Genomic DNA, 23,455 nt, shown 5'->3' with positions numbered 1-23,455 from the left:
AGAAGAAGGGCATGGCTTTAGAAAAGAAACACTTTTAGCTCATCTGCAAGTTCATTCCTACTGATGTGAGGCTGCACAGAGGAAAAGCAAAAAATGAAATCTTATTTCAGAGCTTCATGCTGTTCTGTTTGGAAGCAGGTCTAGCTTAGTGTAGTTCAATATGTAATTGTATCAGTTGCTGTGCACAAGGGAGGAGGGTAATTAGCCAGGCTCACACCCCTGAGATTGAGTTGCTCCTCAGCAGATCCACTAGCCATGGACATCTGGCAGAATTTCCATATATTTTTAAACTGTATCAGCAAAGCACAATTAAAAGTTTAGGTGCTTAAGTAAAGAAGATTTTAAAACAGGAAAGGTTTCTAATTGAGTTTCAGGATTTGGAAGGAAGATTACAGATGCTGTGAGCACAGGGGGGGAAAGGGAGTGTTGGGATTGATATGCCAAAAAATCAGTAGATATTTTTGCTGCCTTACTCTAATGATTGCAAAGGGTGCTGTGGTGTCAGCTGCAGCTCTATAACTGCACAGATTACAGCACAGTTCCAAAAATGGAAACAAAAAGCACTCAGTTTTTCTTCTTTGAAAAATATTGGTACTTAGCAATTGCTGCTATTTAGGAGATGAGTGACTTTAGCAGGAGCTGGAGCAAGCTGCTTATATCCATACTGAGCAGTTACTGCTCTTGAGTAAGGATGTGCATTTGGACCTGGGGAGGTAACAGGAAGGAGAAATGTCATCTGAGAGACTGCAGAAGCCTAGGTCATCCTTTGTATGCCCTTTATTTCTGGGTGGGGAATGCCTTGCAGCTAGTGCTGACAATAACAAATTACGGCGTGCTTCCCCCACCCTGTTCTGCCCTTTGCTGGTTGCTGCAGGGTGGGGGGTGACATGGCTCTTCCCTGCAGTCCAGGCAGCCTATGCTCAGAGTTAAGAGAGATTTGCAGTACTTGGTGTGGGTCTATTTGCTAAGGACCCAGCGAGGCCATTGATTTCTTTGGGAACAATCACCGTGAAGGCATTACTGACATGGGCAAGGTCTGCTGCAGGGTTCTCAGTTTAGCTGACTCAAGTCATTTATTTTCACTGGACAGAACTCATACTTTACTGTGGTAAGGGTGATGGGTTGCATACGTTCAGGAAGCTCTGAGCTTCCATCCCTTCCTCTCCCTCCCTTCCGCCCTTGTGGTGTGCGAGCAGCTCTGGTGCATGTGCAGGTGGCAGGATTCAGCTGACTGGGCAGAGTTTGCTGCTCTAAGCAGCTGTTCCCTCTCTTCTCCAAGACAAAAAGCAGCAGACTGGATTGTACTGAGTGGCCACTCAGATGTGGGCTTTCAGACCTCACAAGTGATGGCAGATTCATGGGCATCAGTGTACTGCCCAGTTCCTCGTGCTCACTGTAAAGGTTAGAGGAACAATGTGTTTAGGGTGTGGTGTCCTTACAGAATTACAAGTAGCATCCACATCTTTTTTATTTTTAAAAGCATAGTTTACTCTTAGATTACTTTCTTAGCAACACAGGGTAATGGGCATTTAATGTGGACAGTAAAATGGAGCAGCTCCTCCTTGCATTCTCCACAAGACCTTCATTTCTCAGAAAATATCCTTGTGGTAAATCTTCCACCAGCTTTCTTTCCTGGGGAGCTCAAGCAGTGCTTTCACAGACGACCTGCCTTCCTCAAAAGCATGGAGTTAGGTCTGTAAATGGGTTGCCTGAACACCCTGCCAGGCTCCTCTCCTTGTGCTTGGAGAGCCAGCTAGCTGGGCTGGCCTTCTGGCAGCCCATCCTGAAGCAGAAGTGCTGCTGGTTTGCAGGGCTGTGTGCTTCAGTCAGCTCAGGGCAGTGTTGCTGTTTGACACTGAAGGGCTTTGTAACCCACCTGGCAGTAAAATTGCCCTTTCCTAGATGGTCAAAAGGGATTTTTTTTTACAGAAGCAGAGTACTGATTGGTTCTCCTCTAAGAATATTCTAAAAACAAAACAAAACAATTTGAAAGAAGGGTTAGAATTGTGCATATGGAGAATTCCTCTCTACATGTACTCTCCCAATGGGAAATGGAGTTGTGCCTCCTTTGGTGCTAGCCATTGTATTTTTAAAGCAGGTCTCTTCAGATTAGAACCTCACACAGCCTTTACAGCAATCACAAATGTAGTATGATTGGACTTTGCTGATTCTTCCGCTCTCCTTTGAAGAAGAAAGAACTGTCAGCCTTATTGAAGAATTTGCTACCCAGTAGCTTTTTTCACAGAATCACAGAATTGTCAGGGTTGGAAAGGGCCTTAAAGATCATCCAGCTCCAACCCCACCTGCCATGGGCAGGGATACCTCACACTAGACGAGGTTGCTCTGAGCCACATCCAACCTGGCCTTAAAAACTTCCAGGGATGAGGCTTCTACCACCTCCCTGGGCAACCTGTTCCAGTGTCTCACCACCCTCATGGGGAAGAACTTTTTCCTAATATCCCATCTGAATCTATCCACTTCTAGTTTTGCTCCATTCCCCCTAGTCCTGTCATTACCTGACACCCTAAAAAGTCCCTCCCCAGCTTTCTTGTAAGCCCCCTTAAGATACTAGAAGGCCACAAGAAGAAGGTCTTCTCGGAGCCTTCTCTTCTCCAGACTGAACAGCCTCAACTCTTTCGGTCTTCCTCCATAGGAGAGGTGCTCCAGCCCTCTGATCATCCTCGTGGCCCTTCTCTGGACATGCTCCAGCACATTGAATGAGATGTGGAGCTATCTGGAGAAACAACCCTCTCTGTGGTTGTAGCATTCTGAGTGTGATGGGAAGCTGAGCTGTGAGGAGGACTGGTGAGCCCTCCTATCATTTAAATAATTAATGACCATCTTCATCTGAGTTTGAGGACAGAACTTTGTGACTCACATGGGAAAGGTAGTGGAATCTGGTCTTGCAGAGATTTTGGGGCAGGTAAAATATCTGATCGTGATGTGGTGTTGGAGGCTGTGGTCCGCAGCCCGCAGCAGGCAGATGAAGCATGGATTGGTTTGGGTTGCTGTTTCAGGTTTTTCTTAGAAAAAAAGCAGATGGTCTGGAAGAGAGAAAATACATGACAGCTGGGTGGTTCACTGGAGGAAACTGCTCTGTTTGGACGTATGGTGGCTTAGAGAAGAGATTCCTTCAGTTTGGGTGTGTTCTGAAGGGTGTAAATTGGGGTATATATGTGGTGATTTTGTACATTCCTATTTTTTTTTACTTCATTATTTAAGCACCCAAGTCAGAAAGTCCATGCTGGTTTTGTTTCAGGTTTCTGGTATGCTGTCACTTCTTTTCTGATTTCTGGTCTGAATAAAAAGTGTTCTGAAAAAGAGCTATTGTTAAAAAAGTTGTGCGCACAAGCTCCATTATATGTGAGCTGCTTATTTGTTACTGCAAGCTTGCTGTGACCAGGTTAGACTGGTATATTGGAACTGGAGACTGGTCTTCTGTAGCACACAATGCCAAGTTCCCCTCCACTTGCTAATGTCTTACAGTAAGGCTATTAAGGCATTGAACCTACCATGTGTGCTAGGTTTCCTAAAACTTTGGTTTTGCTAAGAAGTAGAAAGTAAATAGTAGTAAATAAGCTTCTAAATAGGCAGATAAGCTTCTTCTCTAGGCTCTTGCATTCCTCCAATGAGATAAAATGAATAAATAGTTGTCTAAAATGCACAGAAATTATTTTAACATCAGATGTGGGCTAGAGTAAAAACAAGGCAAGCTTGCAGTTCTAATGTTATGATTACATGCAAATCACATTCGTAAGCCTAGGGAAATGTAAACCTGAATATTTGTGGTTTTATGTTATTTAAGTATTTCATTCCCTTAAAACAGTTGCTTTGACAGAAAATAAATTAAAAATTTGTATTAAAATATTCAGCTATAGAATGAGATGCTTTTGTTGAGAAGTTTTTCTTACTGTTAGCATTAATTATAATATAAAAAGCAAGCTCTGCGTGCAAACCCATTTGAACCTGTCATAACTTTTGCTCAAGCATACATTTGAGATGCATTTGAGGCATAATTGCACTGAACTCTGGTTTTGGAACTCCTTTTAAGCAATTGGAGGCTCAGTTAAATGATGCCTGTGTAATAGGATCACACAGGATCACAGGATGTTAGGGGTTGGAAGGGACCTCTGAAGATCATCGAGTCCAACCCCCCTACCAGAGCAGGTCCATAGAATCTAGCACAGGTCGCACAGGAACACATCCAGATGGGTTTTGAAAGTCTCTAGAGAAGGATACTCCACAACCTCTCTGGGGAACCTGTTCCAGTGCTCTGTGACCTTCACAGTGAAGAAGTTCCTCCTCATATTGAGGTGGAACCTCCTGTGCCTTTGTCCCTTGTTCTATCACAGGGTGCAATGGAGAAGAGCCTGTCCCCTCCCTCTTGACACCCAGCCCTCGGATATTTATAGATATTTATTAGATCCCCTCTCAGTTTTCTCTTCTCCAGACTAAAAAGCCCCAGGGCTCGCAGCCTCTCCTCATAGGGCAGTGCTCCAGTCCCTTAATCACATAGACATGCTACTGTTTTTGTAGTATTTCCAGATGCTTCAATGAAGCATGGCACTGGTTAAGACAATCACATCTCTTTATAGTGTCATCCTTAGTGAAGTTGTGAAAGTGCTTTTCCCCTCAGCAACATGGGGAAAATATTTCTTAGATAATAGTACTGTTTTCATAGTCAGAGCAACACAACAAGGTTTCATGAAACTGACAGTAGTGTTCAATGGAAATTTAAGATTCCCTAATGTGTTCAGTACAGAACTGAAGAGTATGAATTCCTTTATTCAACGATAGAAATGTTATTCTAGACAGGAGCTCTTCCATTGCTTCCATGCATCAGTGGGGAGGGGAGTGTTTCCTCAATCCACCTTGTAATCCCTTTACAGATTAATGTACATATTAATTAGAGTTATGTACTGTTTAAAAGGGTAGAAGTAGATATAGCTTGAATGTATTGATTCTGTGACTTAGCTAGTTCAAGATGGAAGAGTTAGATTGTAGTGGGGCAGGTATGTTTGCAGAAGGACAACAGTTACTGAAGAACAGTTTTGTTAAATTACTGGGTACTAACTTTTGTAATCAGTGGCCTCATTAAGAAGACAGATGATTTGCTCATTGAAGCAGGTTAGTGGTTGTGCTGAAGCTGTTAAAAGGTTTGCTAAAGAAGATTAATGATTTAGACCCTCGAGTTGTATGGATTACTCACAACCAAGGCATTTCTTGAGGAAATTCCAGCCATGACACATCAAGGTTATTTCAGGGTGCACCTACCTATCCAGCTGGATGCCTTACAAGGAGACAAGAATGAACATTAGGACGTGTCCAAAGCTGCAGTTTTTGTTAGCTTGACATAGTTGTGGCCTTGCACTGATGAATTGTTGATGATCAGTAATCATTGCTCCAACAGAAAAATATTCCTTAAAGCTATGACACCAAGTGATACCTGAATGCAGTCAGTGAGTGAAATCTGTGCTTTCCTTCTAAAGAAATTCATCACTGCTTTTGTTGTACCTGCTCTGGCTGTGTCAGATCTCTTTAGTAGCTTGAATGCAGATTTACTGCTTTTGGAGGGTGTTTTGCATCTCATTGCAGAACTGTGGTTCTAGTGGACATAATGTCTATAGCATAGTGAAAGTTTTTGCAGAAACTTTCATGGTTTGAATAGCCATGAGATGATATAGTTGTCTGAAGTGAATGAACTAGATCAGAATTAGCATTTCTGCACAAGACTCTGCTATTTCCTCATACCGCTTGATCCACCAGCATCAGCAGAGAGAGCTGTGCCAGAGTAAGATGATCAGTTGTAATTTTGACTTAATCTTCAACTACTAGCCAAGAAAAAAGTCTATCAATAAGGTTGTCAGTTCATAGCTCCGTGCTGAGCTACAGTAAGTAATTAAAGAGGTAGGTATATGCTTGCTGTGGAGGTAACCTGAAGTTCAAGTCTCTGGTCTGAATCAGGAAGAACAGAGGCATAGATCTAGTTCTGTCATGTTCTGGAGAGAGTGTCATATTCCAGACAGTCAATATTTCATCAGCTGAAATGAATGCATAGCCCCAGGTGATCACCTGTTCTTCATAAGCCAACATCTTTATCTTCTGAGAAAAGACTACTGCAGGTGCTAGGATTTTTTTTTTTTTTTAGTGCAGAGCAGACATGGGCATCTTTTTGAAATAGAAACAGTTTGTGAAAGGCTTAGATGTAAGACTGGGATTGTTTGACTGCTAGGAAAATCTTTGCTTTAATCTCTTGTAGCACTTTTGTAGAAATAAAAACTATTTTTATTTACAGTTTATTTTTAAGAGGACTTATTTTTGCTTTTGTTGAGTTTAGTGTGGCCAAAGTTTTGGAAGAGAATGTCCTCTTGCTGGGAGTGCAAAGTAATGCACTGTCCTACCAGTGAGGGGACATAACATGGTCCTTCTTTCTGTAAAAATAAAGTACTTGAGAGGAGTGATGCTTGTGTTCACATGGTGCACTGTAAGCTTAGCATAAGGACAAGTGCAAAGTCCTGCATCCGGGTCAGGGCAATCCCAAGCACCAATACAGGCTGGGCAGTGACTGGCTTGAGAGCATCCCTGAAGAAAAGTACTTGGGGGTGCTGGTGGATGAGAAGCTCAATGTGAGCCATCAGTGTGCACTTGCAGCCCAGAAAGCAAATCACATCCTAGGCTGCATCATGAGAAACATAGCCAGCAGGTAGAGTGAGGTGATTCTCCCCTTCTACTCTGCTCTCGTGAGACCCTACCTGGAGTACTGCATCCAGTTCTGGAGCCCCTATTAGAGAAGCCCTATTAGAGGACGGATCTGGACATACTAGAACATGTCCAGAGAAGGGCCATGAGGATGATCAGAGTGAGAGAGTTGGGACTATTCAGTCTGGAGAAGACTCCAAGGAGACCTTATTGTGGCCTGTCAGTATCTCAAGGGGGCTACAAGAAAGCTGAGGAGGGGCTTTTTAGGGTGTCAGGTGATGATAGGGCTGGGGGGAATGTAAAAAAAAATAGAAATGGGTAGATTCAGGTTGCATGTTAAGAAGAAGTTCTTCACCATAAGGAACAGGATGCCCAGGGAGGTGGTAGAAGCTCCAACCCTGAAGGTTTTTAAGGCAAGGCTGGATGTGGCTCTGAGCAACCTGATCTAGTGTGAGGTATCCCTGCCCATGGCACAGGGGTTGGAACTGAATGATCCTTGAGGTCCCTTCCAACCCTAACAATTCTATGATTCTATGAGTCTGTGTTGAGTGGAAAGCTCGCTCTTTGCTTTGAGTGAAGTCACATATTTCAATAATCCTCTTATTTCCTCCAGATGCTTGGTCTAGTATTTAAAAGAAAAGAAAGACTAATTTACTCCTCTTAGGTTTATTCTATAACATTAAACTACTTTGTATAGAAGGAAATTCCACATACACATTTTGCATGCTGGGCTTGCTTTGGTGTGGAACGATGACTCATTCTTCTATGGGACAATACCTTGGCTACTGGACTGATAGGGGTAAAAAGGGCATGTGGTATTTAGCCAGCTAAAATCTGGGAGTGAGAACACTGAATTTTTATTTCTGACTCCACTGGTTATTTAATATGTAACCTTCTTCAAATCGTGTCACTTCTCTGCACCTTTGTTTACCCAGATATAAAATGGGGTCTTAAACATGTAGGACCTTGAAGGGGTGCTATAAAACCTGCAGTGGTTAATAAATGTTGATGAATTACTTTGAGATCCTTGAGGGTGGTTTGGGCACCCCAGCAAACTGGAAGTGGGTTGGACTTTGAACTGCTGAAGGCCAGGGGGATATTTTTTAAAAACCTGAGCATAGTTGAGGCAAGGCCAAGCAGTTGCAGTCCCTTTGCTCTTTTTGGGTCCTTGGGCAATGCTTCTGGGATGGTGCCATCCATCCCCGCTCAGACTGCTTGTCCCCAGCCCTGTGCTGCCCTGTGTTGTGCTGTTCTGTGAAGAGACACTGGGAATAATGCAGCTGAAAAATAAAATAAATACATCTTTCTTGTGGGGTGTGTTTATAAGTGGGTGAGTTTCCACCATGGTATGGGGATATGAACATGAGATGAGAATGAGACATTGTGATAGTTTTAGGCTGTGCCCTTAAAATTTTCCACAGATCTTGAACAAAAAGTGGTAGAATGTAAATAAATAACCATTGGGTGTAAAGAGGAAAATAATGATAAGTTCTAAACCCTTGCTGACAAGAGCTACTCTGCTCTGCTGCTCACAGTGAAACACAACCTTCCTCCTTCTTTCCCAAAATATTTGTGACTTACCAAATCCAATACTGAGCTTTGTCAAATTAAATGTTCTTGCTTTTTTTCCCTTTTTGTTTGGCATAATGTTAATCTAGATACTGTGCTTCAACATGTGGCCTCATAAAAGCTTACATGCACAAAGAAGGAGGTGAATGAGGACAGGAGAGAGGACAGGAGTGATGTTTTTCATGAGGAGTGGGACCACAGAATTCCTGGTAGCACAAACACTAAATCATGGCTCCATAGTTCTACCTTCAGCTCCATTTATCAATGTAAAAAACCAGAGAAACTCTCTGAAAGCTGTCGTCTGCAGGTTGTCACTCTCCTCTGCTTCTGTGTTTCTCTCTAGATTCTGAAGCACTTGCTTACATTTCTGGAGTGTCCAAAGGCTTAGTTAGAATGAATCTATAGTTTATGAATTCAAAGTGCATGCTTTAATGTTTTCCAGTTTTAAATTTACTGTCCTGTCCCTCCCTTTGTGTGATCAATACATTTGATGACATTCTGAATGTTCTTTTCTTCATTTTTTCTGATTTATGACATCAATAAACTCCCAGTTATGCTGATATATAGTGGATGTCTCTGCTTCTATACAGTTACTTCTACACTTGTCCTGGGAGCTTTGAATAAGAAAAGTGCTTGGATCTGTCAAGTTAGGGAATTTGTTACCTAAATTCAGGAAAACTAAAAAGAAAAGGAATATGTTGCCTAAATTCAGGAAGATTAAAAAGAAAAGCTGATAATGCTTTGAATATGTACTGTGCAAACTTAAGTCATAAATTTAATGCAGTTTCTGAAATTCAGGAGAAATAATTTTGTCCTTCACCTTTCAGTTGCTTGGATCTTTTATGTCATTCATTGGTTTATTAGGCCTTTATCTTGGAATTGAAATCAATCAAGGACATCTTGCTTTGGCTCATAGAATGGACCTGGATGAAAAGAAACGGGAAAGATAACTGGAAAAGTGTGTGGATAAGCCAGAAGCTGATGGCTGTCCACCACATCATCCTCTTTAGAAGTTGTCTGAGATTTGATAGTCTGCCTGGAGATCAGTTATGTAAAAATCTGGGCTTCAGATCTATCCACCCCAACCCCCCTTTTTTTTTTCCTCCTGCCGAATAATTCCAAGAAGCATCTTCACTTTCCCTGAGGTGGAAATTTAGGGCAGGAATGCAGAAGAGACATGGCTAGTGTCATCAGACAGATGAACATGTTTCTGCATGTTCAGGCTTTGCTCCTGTTTGGAGCAGAAACTGCACCAGAGCCAGTTCTGTAGTAGGATCTGCAGTCTGTGCTGAGGTCAGCGTGGTTCTGGCTCTGGAGTCAGTGATGCCTCCTTTGTTTTCAGGTGCTGCTGGGCTGGCACCACAACCCTCCACAACTGCCAGAGCAATCTAGCTTTCTGTGGAGATCTAACATCCTGTGTCAGGATCTCACTGGAATAGATTCTACCAGCGTTTGTTGGCATTTGTTCCTGCAGGCAGGCTCTGGAGACTACCTGGAGCATGCTGGTGTGAAGGCTAATTCTTTTCCTTACATTCAGGGGCCTGCCCTATACCAGCCAGGCTACCTGCACTGAAGACTTTCTGGAAAATGGGCAGCTGTGAAGTGTGTGTCTGTCTCCATTGCTGAAGCCTCCTTCACAGCAAGAAAGTAAGGACACTTTGACCTTGTATTTTTTTTTTTTAACAGGCTTTTTTTTTTTCTTTTTCTTCCAGAATTTAGTTTCTTTTGATCATGAGATATCCCTAAAATCTCCACACCTTGTCCTTTTGCTGTGGCCATTCTGTCACTCACTGTGCTTGCATTTTAAGGCTTAATTCAGCTCCTGCTGGTAGTAATAGATATTTTTTGGTGAGAGCAGGGTATAGCCCTTAGGGTCTAATGTTTTTGTCACACTGTAGCCTTGGAAGGTGGTGGCATTTTGCAAGATGTGCTTGACACATGATCACCTGTGGAGAATGCTGATTTGCTAGCAGTTAATACACAGCTTGCATTCATTTTTCTTGGTTGCATGTGGCAGCTCAAAGAGCAGAGGAATGAAAACCCAGGTGATTAGTGGCATTTTTGCTGACTATCTCCCTCTAAATCAAAGCAGGTATTCCCCTCTCCTTCCTCGATTAGTGTTCCTACTGCTGTGTGTGGCACCTCCTATATTCTAATTCACAGCACATGAAAGTGAGGTCTCAAGTGCATCTGCATGGATTTCATTTTAACTACCCAGCGAAAAGTTTTAATTAGATGTTTCATGTGGAAACATGAAACAGGGTTTGAAATTAGCAATGACCTTGCAGCCTTTCCTGGAATATATTTGCTGTTACCATGTGGCAGGTAGTTCCCAGCTTTTTTGTTGCTGGGTGGAACGTGCACATCTGAGCAGGGAAGACTCTGACCTGTGGGAGCAGCAGCAGTTGCTGGTTCAGGAAAAAGTATTTTAACCTCATTTGGTGACTTGGAAAATAATAGAATGACCTAACTCAGGAAGAGCATGAATGGGAGCTGGTATTTCCTTTAACAGCTTGCTGAGGATCAAACCAAGCTCTGAACAAGGGCAAGCCCTGAACAGGGGGTGATGCTGGACTGCACAGCCCTGCTTGATCAAGGGAAAGGCATCCATCTCACATTACTTTGTTGGCTGTGCATTGTCTCTGTCTCACCTGGAGTGGCTGGAGTGAGAGCACCATTTCTTAATTTGTCTCTGTTTTCCTTGGAGGTGTGAGGAGCAGGCCTGCACATGCTCTGTCAGGAGCAGTATTTCTGCTTAGCACAGTGCTAGGAGGAACAAAGGAGAACTTGCTCTTTTGGTAGAGTAGGAGACATGCACAGAATGAGAATATGCATCACATTTTCAGTTTGGTTGCAATATCACACTGTCTCTTCCCTTTTTAGTGGCACTAATATTTATCAGATGGATACAATATTGTTTTAGACCATTTTGCCATATACTTTTGTATTGCAAGTAGAGGATTATTCACTGCAAGAACCTTTAAAACATATCTGTTGATACAACTACAGCAATTACATTGATCTAATGCTTGCAGAATGTGCTGTTTGGCCATATTTAGCAGGTTAATAGAGAGAATAGATGTGGTCAGGGTCAGGGGAGGTGACAGTAATCAGGGTTGGCTGGAGTAAAGAGGTCAGAATTTCAGTTCTCACATGCAAAGCTTGGTGGCTCAGGTTTCAAGCTAAAACCCAGACATAGTCAGGCCTGGATTTCTTTGTGCGGATGGTACATGGCTGGAAAGTGCACTAACGCTCTGGCTTTGTCTCCTCATGAGTGAAACCTGAATCTTTTCACTGGAATCAACACCTTGATTCAGTCTGTCCAAATAATCTGTCAGTCTGTACACAGTACCTATAGTAAACTAATCATTGGGCTATATTGATTTCTTCTTGGCTTCCTGATTTGATGAACTTGTGTGAAAGAAGCATATGGCTTCATGGCTTCTATGCAAAACTCCCTTTACAGTGAGTTCTTTACTGCTATTCCTGGCAGGGGCAGAAGCAGCATGGTAAGCCTGGGTGGATTTGGGGATTGTCCCACCTTCTTTATCACTGGCACCACAAGATTTTCCAGAGGACTTGGACAGTGCCCAGTGCCTCACCGGGAATCCATCAAATCCTGCACACGGCAGGTGATAGCATCCTGCATCTTGGCTTTTCTCAGGATAGGATATGGCAGAATCCTCCTTCACTAAGGAACTTGGAGTGCTTAAGTTTTCCTTCTGCAGATATGTGCCTAGGTGTGTGTCTGCTGTAGCTATTCATTAATTAAACAGACTGCAAACCTTGCTAAAAGCAAGAACTACTTAGGGATTTTTTTGCTTCACCTTGTAGAATTAACCAATCATTTACACACTGTCTTAGCTGGTAATACAAAGAAGCTGCTTTTTCCCAGTGACCCATCTCTTCTGACATTCCTCTCCTCCCCCTCTCTTCAGATTCATTCAGGTTTTCATCTAGCAGTTTCTGAAAAGTTTCAGTCTCCTTTTCAGTTCTTCAGATCAAAACCCGAATCTGGGGCATCACATTGGAGACTTGTACAAAGTTCTGTGCCCCTACCTTGGGAATGACAGGGCTGTCAGTGTCACCTTTCCCCTGCTCTCCATCCAGTGTCTGCTGATGGAAAAAGTGATAGATGCAGGCTGTTTCTTTCCTGGGTTACCTTGCAGGTAACTTTCTAGGTACACATTGCCACAGCTGCCTTCCTGAAGAGGAAGGGTGGGTGGTGGAATTGAGGTGTCGTGAGAGGACTTGGGAGTTCCCTGTCTTGTGCAGGCTTCTTCTGACCTTAGGCTAATGATTGAATGTCTTAGTGTCTCAGATCCTCATTTGTACATGGAAGTGCTGCTTCCTTGGGCAATTTTGCTAATGTACTGTGAACACTGGCACTCAGGATGCTCTCCCGCACTGATGCGGTGTTTGAGTAGTTAGGGTGCACTGGTTGGCTGAAGGATGCTATAGATAGGTTGAAGTAGCTTTAATTTTTAAAGTCTGAACATATTGCCTCAGGTTACAGATTTTTAATGTGGGACCCCCCAAATCAGGTACTTTTGTAAACATGGCCCTTATTAGTTTCTTGGGTTTGCTTTCAGAGGTGCAGCTCTAGCCTTGATTTCAGGAGACCCCTAAAAATCCACCTGATTTAATTTTAGACATTTACTTATAGGAACCTATGCAGGAAGTGAAGGAACCCGCTCCGCTTTTGCACCAGAGCTATGGGTATCTGTGCTAATTTGCATGGGGTCCACAGCCATCCACAGAACACAGTTACTCTGTTTCTGTACTGGGTGGCTATATGCTCCCTGTGCTTGGTCTGTTCTCAGGCACCCACCCTCGGCTGTTGCACAGACACACTTATGTATGCATACAGATACAACTCTTTCTTCCCTGGTGCAAAACTTCATTTTGTACTATGTAAGGAAAAAGGTTACAACTCCACTACAGCTTTTTCCTTCTCAGCTGCTGGAGCAATGTACTTAAACTCTAATATTTGCTGGTTAACCAATTGACACAGACTGTTTTCATTGCAGTGACATGTAAATAGTCAATATTTGTATTAGACAAAAGCTATACAGCAAATCATGCATATACTGGTTGTTTTAAAATGCTATTCATTTTCAGTTTGTGTGGTGTTCAAATATATATTAAGGATCCCCTAAGAATAGAGACAGTAAAAAAAAAAAAAAAGACAATTTACTAATTTAATTATGGTAGAAATTCATGTCTTACCTGCTGTAGGAGGAAATAAAGGCCTAATGGTATTCCAGCAGAAATATCAGCAAGTTGTAAAAGTTGCTTGACCATTGTAATGTGAAAATCCACTATAATCTCATAGGCATTTGCAATTCTCCTTTTATTTCATTAACACTGTGGTTTCTGGTATTCCAGTGCTCTCGTTCACAGAAAGGTTCTGCATCAAATGGTTGGGTGCCCAGCCTGCTTGGAAAAAAAAAAATCTCTTTGATTAAGATCTAATAATGCTTTCCCATTATATGGGTTCTTCATTTTGGGCAATTTTGCTAATGCAGCACAACATGTAATATCATTATACCCATTTGACTTTTGCTTTTATAACAAATAATTTGTTCCAATCCTTTTTGCCTTTTTTTTTTTCCTTATAACTTGCCATGCACACATTAAGTGCTTGCTACAGCAGAACTTCTTCACTGTTGCACCTTAGACAATATATTTAATGAACTTTACCTGTGTCGTTAAGGGCAAGGAGTTAGCTCTAAATAGACTAGGGGCTTTTACAAAAATTAAAGCCCTGAAGAGATGCTTCATCATGGGAAATCACTGCCAAATGTTTTGTGAGCTTTTTGCTTTCCTGGCACACACAAGGTAGAGAAACCTTTTCAATTTTAGCATCTTGACATTCAGCTTCTTGACTTCCGTTGCTTTACCAGGTTTTGGTATATGAATGTTTTCCATTAAAATGCATTGATATGAGCTTACTTGTATTGAGATAACAATTGAGATAGTATGTAGATAATTCGAGGCTTAGCTCATGCTGTGCAGAAACTTCTTAATCAGACCGAATAAAAACCTGCATTTTATTTTTAGCATAGTCTAATTTTTAATGAGCTAGAGCTTAAAATCTGATGAATTGGCAGTGATTTCATGATTTGATATTCAGAAAGTATGCATCCTGCATACTAAATGAAAGTTACTGTGGGCTATTATTGCTGTGGTTTTTATTTTGACCTTGAAAACTGGGATACTTTAGTGTTTTCTACATTGCTAACCTTGAAACACAGTAACTAGAAAAAAAAAAGTGCTGAAGGTTAGCAACACTTTTATTTCAGTTCTCCTGGGGCAACAGTTCAAAATTTATGGAGGTGGAGGGGAAGTGTCTTAAAGATCTTCAAATAGCCTGGAAGTTCTGATGATGACAGCACTTTAAATTTTCACTATCTTAAGAATGTCTTCTGTGCCAGTGAAGCCTCACATAGCTAGAAAGAAAGGTGATTGGGGAATGGAGTTTAGGTCACTTCAGGAGGATGGGGATGCCCAAGAAGCTGCTAATCACTCCCCTCTGTTGCTGTGCAAGCATTGTCCTCCTACATTGTAGATGTGTGTCCTCACAAAATGCATCAGTGCAGCATCATTTTGGTAGGTCAGGTAAGTAGCTTGGTGTAAAGATTGTACTTTTTATATCAAGTAAATGCTCATGAGCCTAAGGTCTTGTCTCTTGCTTTCATGATTGTTAACAGGCAGCCAATGCACTAATGCAGACTAAAGCTAGAGGAAGAAAGACAACTGCACAGAGAAAGTTTCCTCTGGGATAGATAGAAGTATAAGACAGAGACAACAGGGATTTTCTTGTCTTTACTGAGTGGGTAGTTACACTGCACGATCATTACTTACACTGGAAAAAAAATTCCCAACAGGCATCTTCAGGAACATTAGGTTGATCACTTGCATATTAAGAGAGCAGGGGAAAATATAAGCAACTTCACATGAAAATGTAATGAATTTTATTTAAAATGTTTTAGATACATGGGATTAAAAAAACAGTTTTTTTTGGTTTGGTTTTGTTTTGTTTTTTTGTTTTGGTTTTGTGTTCCTCCCCCCCCTCCCCCCCCCCCCGTTAAATCATTGTGGTCTCTGTATTTCTGATTGCAGTCTCCTAATTCTTCAATATCTGTGCTGGAATTCCATAAGGCCCAAGTCCTCCTGACCTAAGTTATGATGATGCATAAAATAAATCATTGCAATTACTGAGGCAGTCTCGAGCACTTAGTAACTCGGGCGATCGCTTCTTGAAACATGACTGAACCGAAGAAATGATCATTAGTTTTTTCCCTGGAGTACTTGAATATCGTAACCCTATCCAGAGGGTTTTATTAGGGAGTTAAGACCTGGCCATTTGTTCACACATCTCATTTTATCTTTCCTTTTCTCAAATGCTCTGTGAAAGCTGATGAATACCAGAGCACGTCTCTTCTTCACCCCCAGCATCTCCTTATCTGTCATAGTTCAGGTCAAATAACAAATGACCAACTGAGCACGAAGAGCCCAGCAGTGACAAAGTAAACAGGTTTAAGAAGTCATTACTGGAAGGACTTAGGAGAGTAACTTCCTGAAATATATAACATAAAAATATTTTCCTGAATAAGGAGGAAGAAGTTGGTTAGATGAAATCTCAAGCTTGTACACGGAAAGACTATAATCCTGCATAGAGCTATAGAACTTGTATGAAGCTGTGAAGGTCAGGAAGGAATTGAAGGCAGGTCAGGATCAGAGATACATGAGAGTTTTATTTTTTTCTTGGGTGGCATCATAGATGTTGGCAAGTTCAGGGTGGTCTGTGCTATGCTGGCCAGCCAGTGGTGATGGAATGTGGTGAGAGGAAGAGAATTAAGATCAGGACATAATACGTGTCAGTGGGCATATGCCTCCCCAAATGGAGCCCTTGCTGGCCAAAGAAACTGCTGTGAATCTAATGTGATATAAGGAGGTGGCAAGTGGCATTGTTACCTCTTCCTGTAGGTGACATTTATTCAGGTTGCTCAGGAAGTTACAGAGAAGATATTTTGAGAGAGGAGAAAGGGAGTGATCCAAGTGAGATTACTTACTCGAGAATATGATGTTGGTGCTGCTGCTTGTGTGAAAACCATGGGGAAGAGAGCCTTGTGTAGGCATGATGGTGGCTGGAGAAGAGCAGCTAGAAAAAGGCAACAGGGAAATACAGTTCAGTGAGTGATGGATATTTGATGCTTTATGGATGGGACTGGCAGTAGAACAATATGGTTTGAGGGGGTTGACCAGAGAGAGTTGTCATGGTTAAGACTGGGGAGGAGGTGAGATCCTATGAGGGAGAGGTTGGATTTTAGCTGCTGAAAATATCTGAGCCCAGCAAGACAAGGAGCTGCTGCTGGTTCAGGGCTGCTTCAAGGGTAGATCAGATGTCCTTGCTTTGGGGTTGGCAACATCCATCAGAAGGGTGGAGCAGATGGCTGGAGGCAGTTACAGCTCCAGCTGTCCCAGTGTGATGTGCTGCTGCACGTCTGGCAGTTTTTCACACTGTCAGGAAGACTTTTTCCCCAGTGTTGTTGTGAACAGTCTCCTGATGTCCAAGTACAAAGGGAGTGGGAGAGGTGCACTCTGTCATTTGCAAGGTTCCATAGTCTTGACTGAGGCAAATCCTAGCAGCATGTGCAGCATGTAGTCTTTTAGTCAATATCAATTCAGTGATAGATATGGTTAAATTGCCTCATACAAAAATAACATTTTGGATTACTTCTATCAACGTTTCATAGAAGAGAGTGAAATTGTGCATGTTCCTCCACAAAGGAACCATTCTGTGCGGAGGAGGACACTCAACCACACAGATGAGTGTTTACTCAAGATGTCCTGCGTTTCAGTGCAGATACTGTGTGATTTACCGGTTGCCATGGGAACAATACATTTTTCATTCCATAACTTGAATGAATATTGAGATCGCTCTTGGTATAACTAACTTAACTTTCTCCTAAAGCTGGGCATAACTGTATAACCTAAAAAAGCAGAGGAAACTCCCAGCATTCAGACTGAAATTGTTTTGGACCGTGTGTAGCTAGTTAAGAAGCAAGTACCTGATTCCATCTGGAACCAAATAAAAGTAATTATTTAAAATCATAAAATGGGAGAAATATAAAATCATAGAACCATAGAATAGCTTAGGTTGGAAGGGACCTCAGAGGTCATCTACTCCAACCTCCCTGACACAGACAGGGACACCTCTTGACTAGATTTGCTTGCTCAAGGCCTCATCCAACTTTGCCTTGAACACCTCCATGGAGGAGGCATCCTGTGGCAGTTCAGGCTGGGTGCCTCCTGTTACTGCCACAACAGTTACACCTCCTGTGTCCCCAGTCTCCAACCCAATCAGGTGGACACAGGAAACGGCGTATTTCTACCCAGAAATCCTGCACCCTATCAATCCATCTGCAAAGTCATTCTCTCTCTCTTTCTTCCTTCTCTGCTCCCATGGGAGATGCTCCCTATTGGGTCATGGTAGGGGAATATCTCAAGGCCTCTTAGGTCTGCCTAGGCCTAATGCCAGGAGAAGGGGGGGGTTGGCAGTCTCAGACCTGGCCTAGCAATGGGGGGGGGGGGAAGAAAGAGCCCTGGGGTTTTGGGTATACTCTCAGGTAGGGAGAAGGGAAGAAGAGTTGGGAGGTCTTTGGGTGTTGTGTAAGGGACTCTGTATGCTTTGGGATATCTTTGCCACTATGCTTGTAGTTTTTGTAGTTTTACCAACTGCTTTTCCATTTAAACTTTCCATCACTCTTCAATCCGTTTGTGAGTGTCATTCTTTTGGCCCTTCGGGGCAAGAGAGGATCTGTCTGGCCTCAGACCAGCACACATCCATGACCACTCTGGGCAACTAATTGCAGAGTCTCACCACCCTTGTACTGAAGAATTTCTTTCTAAGATCCTCTCTCAGCTTAAAACCATTCCCCCTTGTTCTATTGCTAGACACCCTTCTGAAAAGGCCCTCTTCAGCCTTTCTGTAGGATCTCTTCAGGTTCTGGAAGGCACCTATAAGGTCTCCCTGGAGCCTTCTCTTCTCCAGGCTGAACAACCCCAGCTCCCTCAGCCTGTTCCGATAGCAGAGCTGCTCCAGCCCTTGGATCATCTTTGTGGCCCTCTTCTGAAGTAGCTCCAACAGCTCCATGTAAAATGTCACTTCATAATTGTGCTGACTGGCATTGTATATTTTTCTTTTATTTTTATTGTTGATGACACTTTGGTTTTCTTCAATACATGAAAATTTGATTAAATTTATCTTTTTACAGTATTATTCTTGGCATAGGCATGCGGGTAAGCACTCTTCCTCGTGGTAATCTTGCAATAAAATTCCTTTATTTCTTGTGTGCTATAACTTTTGAATGAATTATTGCTGACAACAGCTGGTTGGTTGTTAACCTGCTCTTTCTTGCCTCTTTTACTCTTTTGTTTTTCACTTTTGCTAAATGTAGACAACAAACCTTGCACCAAAACAAAAGGAAAAAAAAAGAGCCTTTAATTTGCTCCTGTGCATGCAATGTTAGTAAAAAGCATCCTGTATAAAGACAGCCTGATTTTGCTTGTTTCTGTAGTAGATTATTTGTTGACATCAGAGGGCTTTTATCCTACATAATAAATGCAGAATCAAATCTCCTGCTATTAGGTGGAAGAAGTGAGCCTTATTTTTCCTTCTAAATCCTTTTGTCTTTTCTTTTTGGCAGCCTTATTGCATGCTCTACATGTTGCTGTCTACTTAGGATACATTATCAAGGCTGTGAGTGATTAGTGGCTTATCTATTTTTGAATGATTTAGATGCATGAATTAATTAGCAAGAAAAGAACCATTAGAAGGCATTAGTAAAAAGGCTGGTCATTTCAGGCTGTTTCAGAGGGAGTTAAAACCATCATCCAATCCCAGGAAAACTGTATTAATAGTGATTTATTCTTTTCTCAAAAGAAATCACCAGGCTTCATCTAACTTAGTTGAAAACAACCACCAAAACACAGGATATAAGCTCTACTTTGTGATCTCAGCTGTTGGGATGAAAGTTAAATTAACTGGGTTTACTTTAAACATTGGCTTTGGGATTTTTTTACTCCCTTAGTGTTTTTTTCACGCTTGCTGTTAGAAGCCTGTATTAAATGTCATTGCATTTGAAAGAGTTTGGTTCTGGAGTTCCTGAGAATGAGCTCAAGATTTATATATTTTGTTTGTGTTGTTTTAGAGTTAACCTTAAGCATTTTTGTGAGGCCAGAACCAGCTTTGCTTAGCCTTTGCTAAGCATTCTCTCATGAAAAATCAGATGTGTGACTACAGTGCTTCAAGAAAAAGAGATATGCTTTACAGTGATAAATGTAATGAGCAGTACCTCAGTTTAATAGACAATTTTTAGTCTCTAATTTTGGAATTGTGGCTTATAATGTAGATAATGTATGTTTATATAAATTTTTTTTTTTTTTTACTTAGAGTAATGACATTGTCAGCATTGAGAGGTGCTATGGACGTAAAGCAAGAGACAAAGGTTTCTCTGGTGGATAGGAAATAAGTAATTTTTAAAAATAGTAGTTTACTTTACACCAAATACAAATTGGCAAAGAAAGGGATCAGCAGTCTTGTCTGTTTGACTTAGAGGTTGTATATGTCCAACACTGGTAATTAGAGCAGTATAAAGCTGACAGTGTCATATATTTGCTGCCATCTCTCTTCCATTCCTGCAGGGGAATTTATTTATTGCTATGTCCATTGTAAAGATTGTAAGGCCTTTGTACACATGTCCTTACCAAGGTGAATATTAGTCTATGTTAATAAATTAAATCCATTAATGTTAGAGAGCTGTCTCCTGCAGGTTTCGTTCTTGAATGGGAGCTGCTGTAGAAGCCAAGTCTGAGCCATGTTAGGTGTTAATCAAGTTGTTACCTATTTCCCCTTACATCCCAGTAAATTCTTGAATTACACCCTTCTGGTGTAACATTTATCTCAATCATAACTTCTGTATATCTAGTCAATCTTCCATTCTTCTTTCCTTGAGGCATATAGCAATAGTAGTATGTGTTAGCAGTCCTGGAGTATCTGGGTTAAGCCTGTAGTTCTTCTTGAATCCTCAGCAGTGCCCCTCACTTCCTCTCCAAAACATAAATCCTGAAGTTTTTATATGATTTCCTTCAGGTTTGTCACTGCAGATAAGGTTTGATCCACTGCCATCACTAGAAGACACTTTTTGGTAGCTGGGAGGTTGAACTGTTGCTTTAACTACATATGCAAGAGGGATGTGTCTGGTGCTTGAATTTTCTCCTGTAAGAAGCTTCACATTCTTAGGGGGTGGGGAGGAGTTTTTTTTTAATCTGATGAAGAAAATAAGACAATTGCAAAACACTCTTAGGGCAGAAATGGAGATCTAATTTTCCTACCACTTATTCTGGGAACCTTGGGACCTGAACCTCCAGGCCTGATAAGCTCCTGGAGGTTAAGAGATGCAGAAGCCCTGCCAGCCTGGAGTGAGCAGTATGTGCAGGCAGCAAGGGTAGCCTGGCAGGCTGCTTTCTGTTCAGACCAACATGTTCTGCCCCTGTTTCAGCTGTAGTGAATCCACATTTTTTTCAGTAGGAATAAAAAAAAAAGGTTGTCTTGCAAAATTTCCAACCAGTCCCACAACCCACCACACTGATTGCAAGCCAGTGGAAGGGATGGTTGGCACCTTCTCCTTTTGTGGTACAGTCACATTAATTTGCCCCGATGTAGTGCGGATTTTTCTACACATAAATATGCTGTAGGCCTGCAATTCTTCCACATCTAGGTATTTTTGAAGTAAGTGCTGCCCTGCCAGCTGTAAGAGAATGATAACAATATTAATACCATCCTCACGTCTTTCATCTGTCTCTTCCCACTCCCTCCCCCTTTCTTTTTCCCCTTTGCTTTTGTACAGTTACAGAGAGAAGGTCTTTCCTAGATTGTCCTTGCCAAGGTGGTAGCTCTTTGTCAGGTTGTCATACCTCTCTACTAATAGCTATGAAGATCATGTCCTCCAAGAAAGGGAAAACTGAAATGGCATAGCCTTCAGTTGTCTTAAAAAGACATTTTTCATTATCTAACAAAGAGCTGTAGAGTGTTAAGGTTGTGATATTGTTACTTCAGTGATTGTGACACCAGTAATGTTTTCTTTTTCATGTTATTTTAGAAAGTGTGTCCTTTTTCCAGTATTGGAGGTATTGCTTCCTTTCATTAAACCTGCTCCATAGAAGGGCTGTCATCTTAAATAATGATACTTGGAGGTAAACAGTGGGCCAGTCATGGGTATGGACAATTCAGTCTCAATTTGGGGCATTCCTTGCTGTTAACCTGCTATGAAATGCTGCGTGAGGCAACACAGTGAGCCCAACAGTTGTGGTGGGACCACCACTTGGGAACATCACGTAATTGAGCTTTTTTCTTTTTTGCTCTAAGACCTAACCGCAGCCTTTCTGCTCGCATAAGGACTCGCATTTAGCAGTGCCCTATTCCCATGAGTGGTTTCTTTCTTCTTAGTAATAGGGAAAGCAGAAATAATCCTACTCTCAGCAGTTTTGGGATTACAGGAAAAAATTGAGTTCCTTGATGTATGACTGTGTAGGGATATTAATCTTTTCCCTGATGCCTGTTGTCTGTCATCTCTGTCTTACCAGCACTGTCCTTTTGACCCCTCTACAAAAGTAACTTGCTATTAATGTTGCCTTTGCTGCAGATATTCAGCATGCAGATGACAGCACCAACAGTTTTTCTAAAAGGGCTTGTTCTGTGCATTATCAGATGTGATATTCAAAATTGGCTGCAGCAACAAAGGATTTTGATTTATTTTTTTTTCCCCCGTGATGTGGCTCATGCTCATTTTACAACCATTTATGAAGTTGATAAATTCTGAGGAGGTTTTGTTGAGCCGGATGTCAGCTCTTTGTTGTGCGTCTCTGAGACTGATACCTCAGCATGAGACTACTGGGAAGTTTTTGTACAATCCCCTGGTACCCTTTGCTGGGGAGGGTGGTAGTCAAACTATTTAAGGTGTTTTGTAGTTTAATTGACTGGTCAGAAGTCACTGAGAGCCAAAATAATCACTGTGTAAGGCATTTTAATGCCACTAGTGGATTTCTGTTCCTCTCAAATGTTTATGAATCCATCTGGATGCATTTTTGTGAGACCTCTGCTAGATTCTATGGTCCTGCTCTGGCAGGGGGGTTGAACTTGAAGATCTCCAGAGGTCCCTTCCAACCCCTAACATCCTGTGATCCTGTGATGTAATGAGCCTGGACAGAGCTCTGAGCTAAAGCAGCTGTAACTCTATAACTATTGCTGTGTTCAATCTAGTTCTCAGTGAGTGGATTTGGAGACCTCAACGTCACACTGAAGAGGCAGGTGCTGCCAGCTTTTGCAGTGGATACTGCAGGGTCCCAGCAGAGGGCATTTTGTTTCTGCTTTGACCCTGTCCCAGTGCAGGTCCTTAATATATATAGAAAAAGGCAGAGCCTTAATGAAGGAGCAGGACATAGTAGTAATAATAATAATAAAAAGAGACCTTCTTGTCTTTATCATGTTCTTCTAATTCTTCTTTTGTGTAGATGATATGTGCCAGGGTTTGATTATAATATCCAAGCAAAAAGATACCTGCCCAGGAAAACAGTGAGTCTTCTGAAAGTGAGGATCTTGTTATTTAATGGCTTTTGTCCTGCTCTGTCACCTTATTGAGTGCCTTCCCTGCGCTGTTGTGGAAGCCTGTTTAGAGTTGTGCTTCTGAAATCCCTTCCAGCTTCTGCTCTTTTATTTCAATCTCTTACATGGAAATAATTGTGTGTGTGCAGGGAAGCTCCAAGGATTCATTAGGGGAGGAGAGTCTCATCTTCAGAACACAAACAGCCCCAGGAATTTTTCATATGTGCCTTTTCCCTTACCTTTCATGGTCATGCCCTGGCACCAGCTGAAAAGACACAGAGTCAGAAGTTACCAGAATTATCTGATTGCATTGAGTCAGTTTTACCAATTTATGCTATGAAAACAAAATGATGCCCTCTGTAACTTGTAGAGGAGGCAATTTATCTGTTATTTAATGTGATTTTGAAGGAGATAGCCTGTGTAAAGTTTGCTTTCTTGCCTGTTGCCCAAAGAAGATTCTCTTTGCCTTTGCTCAGTCGTTTGGCAGCAGGAAAATCTGTCTGCAGACTGAATTTT

The 23,455-nt window shown here is 41.8% G+C and overlaps 1 protein-coding gene across 2 annotated transcripts in view; it reads left to right on the top strand.

Moving 5' to 3' along the window:
• The window catches only part of RAPGEF5 (Rap guanine nucleotide exchange factor 5), a 165,393-nt gene that overhangs the window by 71,063 nt on the left and 70,875 nt on the right, over window positions 1-23,455 (top strand). Inside the window, exon 10 of one of the 2 annotated variants that reach the window (XM_054385179.1) lies at window positions 6,701-6,708. The exons of the other annotated variant lie outside the window; for it this stretch is intronic. Within the exon in view, the coding sequence (XP_054241154.1) occupies window positions 6,701-6,708 (8 nt within the window). The remainder of the gene's footprint in view (window positions 1-6,700; window positions 6,709-23,455) is intronic. 2 annotated transcript variants of the gene reach the window in all.

Source organism: Indicator indicator, chromosome 11, assembly GCF_027791375.1.
Source record: "Indicator indicator isolate 239-I01 chromosome 11, UM_Iind_1.1, whole genome shotgun sequence".
NCBI classification, from domain to species: Eukaryota; Metazoa; Chordata; class Aves; order Piciformes; family Indicatoridae; genus Indicator; species Indicator indicator.
The sequence above is the reverse complement of the archived record's forward strand: the minus strand, read 5'-3'. Positions and strand labels throughout refer to the sequence as shown.